Source organism: Eimeria mitis, genomic scaffold (assembly GCF_000499745.2).
Source record: "Eimeria mitis Houghton genomic scaffold, Emh_scaff1184, whole genome shotgun sequence".
NCBI classification, from domain to species: domain Eukaryota; phylum Apicomplexa; class Conoidasida; order Eucoccidiorida; family Eimeriidae; genus Eimeria; species Eimeria mitis.
Genome location: NW_013568071.1, coordinates 3,511 through 4,815, shown reverse-complemented (window position 1 = coordinate 4,815; position 1,305 = coordinate 3,511). Strand labels below are relative to the sequence as shown.

Sequence of the window (1,305 nt, the reverse complement as noted above, 5' to 3'; positions counted from 1 at the left end):
GGGAGAGGGGGGCCCCCAACGCTTTGTTGGACGCGCAAGGTCTGCTGTAGAACCGAGGGAAGCAGCAGCAGCAAGAGCTAATGCTGCAGCAGGAAGAGTTAGATCACCAGAAGCAGCAGGAGGCGACCAATCATCCCTATCCCCATCCCCATCCCCAGCAGCAGCAGCAGCAACAGCAGCAGCAGCAGCAGCAGCAGCAGCAGCAGCAGCAGAGAGTGAGGATGCTCCGTACTACGTGGCTTACCAGAAGACCTTCTTAACCCCCCAGCCGACTACCCTGGCCTTTGAGGCCCTCAATTGGGCCTCGGGGGCCCTAGACCCTGTCGTTCTCGTCCAGGGCGATACACGCCAGCAGCAGCAGCAGCAGCAGCAGCAGCAGCAACAGCAGCAGCAGCAGCAGCAGGAGCAGGAGGAGCAGGAGTTTGTATCCTTAGGCAGCAGAGAGTCAGACCGCGTTGAGGGGCCCCAGGGAGAATTGCTAGAGAAAGGTAATGGGGGGCCCCCAGAGCAGGAGGGGGCCCCCGTGGGGGGCCCCCAGCGGGGGGGGGCCCCAGGGGGCCCCTCTGCTGAGCAGAATGTGGGGGCCCCCGATATACGACTGGAGATGGAATGCAAGGATACAAATGCTGCTGCTGCTGCTGCTGCTGGTACTGCTGCAGCAGCAGCAGAAGCAGGGCAAGAGGTAAGATATTTTTGCAGTGTATGAGCTGGTGGTGGTGCTGCTGTTGCAGTTGCTGCTGCTGCTGCAGTTGCTGCTGTTGTTGCTGCTGCTGCTGCAGTTGCTGCTGTTGTTGCTGCTGCTGCTGCAGTTGCTGCTGTTGCTGCTGCTGCTGCTGCAGTTGCTGCTGCTGTTGTAAAGATGAGCTGCTGCTTGTGCATGCGTTGTTGTGGCTGTTCGCAGGAAATAGAAGCAGCAACAGCAGCAGCAGAAACTCCAGCAGCAGCAGCAGAGGCAGCAGCAGCAGCAGCACCAGCAGCAGCAGCAGCAGCAGCAGGGAGACGCAGCAGAGCGAAAAGCAACAGCCGCAAAACTCATAGCTTCATCGACTCCTTGTTGATCCTTTTCTCGTCAGTCTAGTTGTTTTCATTTATTTTATTTTATTTTATTTTATTTTATTTTAATTTATTTTATTTTATTTTATTTTATTTTGTTTTATCTTATTGTTTTATTTTATTTTGTTTTGTTTTATTTTATACTTTTATTTGTTCTTTTTCGGTTGTGTGTTTGTTTGTTTATTTGTTTCTTTGTTTGTTGGTGCATGCATGCAGCAGCAGCAGCAGCAGCAACAGCAGCAGATGAGTTGG

General features: G+C 53.1%; 1 protein-coding gene across 1 annotated transcript in view; it reads left to right on the top strand.

Moving 5' to 3' along the window:
* The window catches only part of EMH_0031360 (transporter, major facilitator family domain containing protein, putative), a gene marked incomplete at both ends in the record, with an annotated part of 3,864 nt that overhangs the window by 149 nt on the left and 2,410 nt on the right, over positions 1–1,305 (top strand). Inside the window, 2 exons of the mRNA XM_013494511.1 lie at positions 3–682; positions 902–1,068. Coding sequence (XP_013349965.1) covers positions 3–682; positions 902–1,068 — 847 coding nt within the window. The remainder of the gene's footprint in view (positions 1–2; positions 683–901; positions 1,069–1,305) is intronic.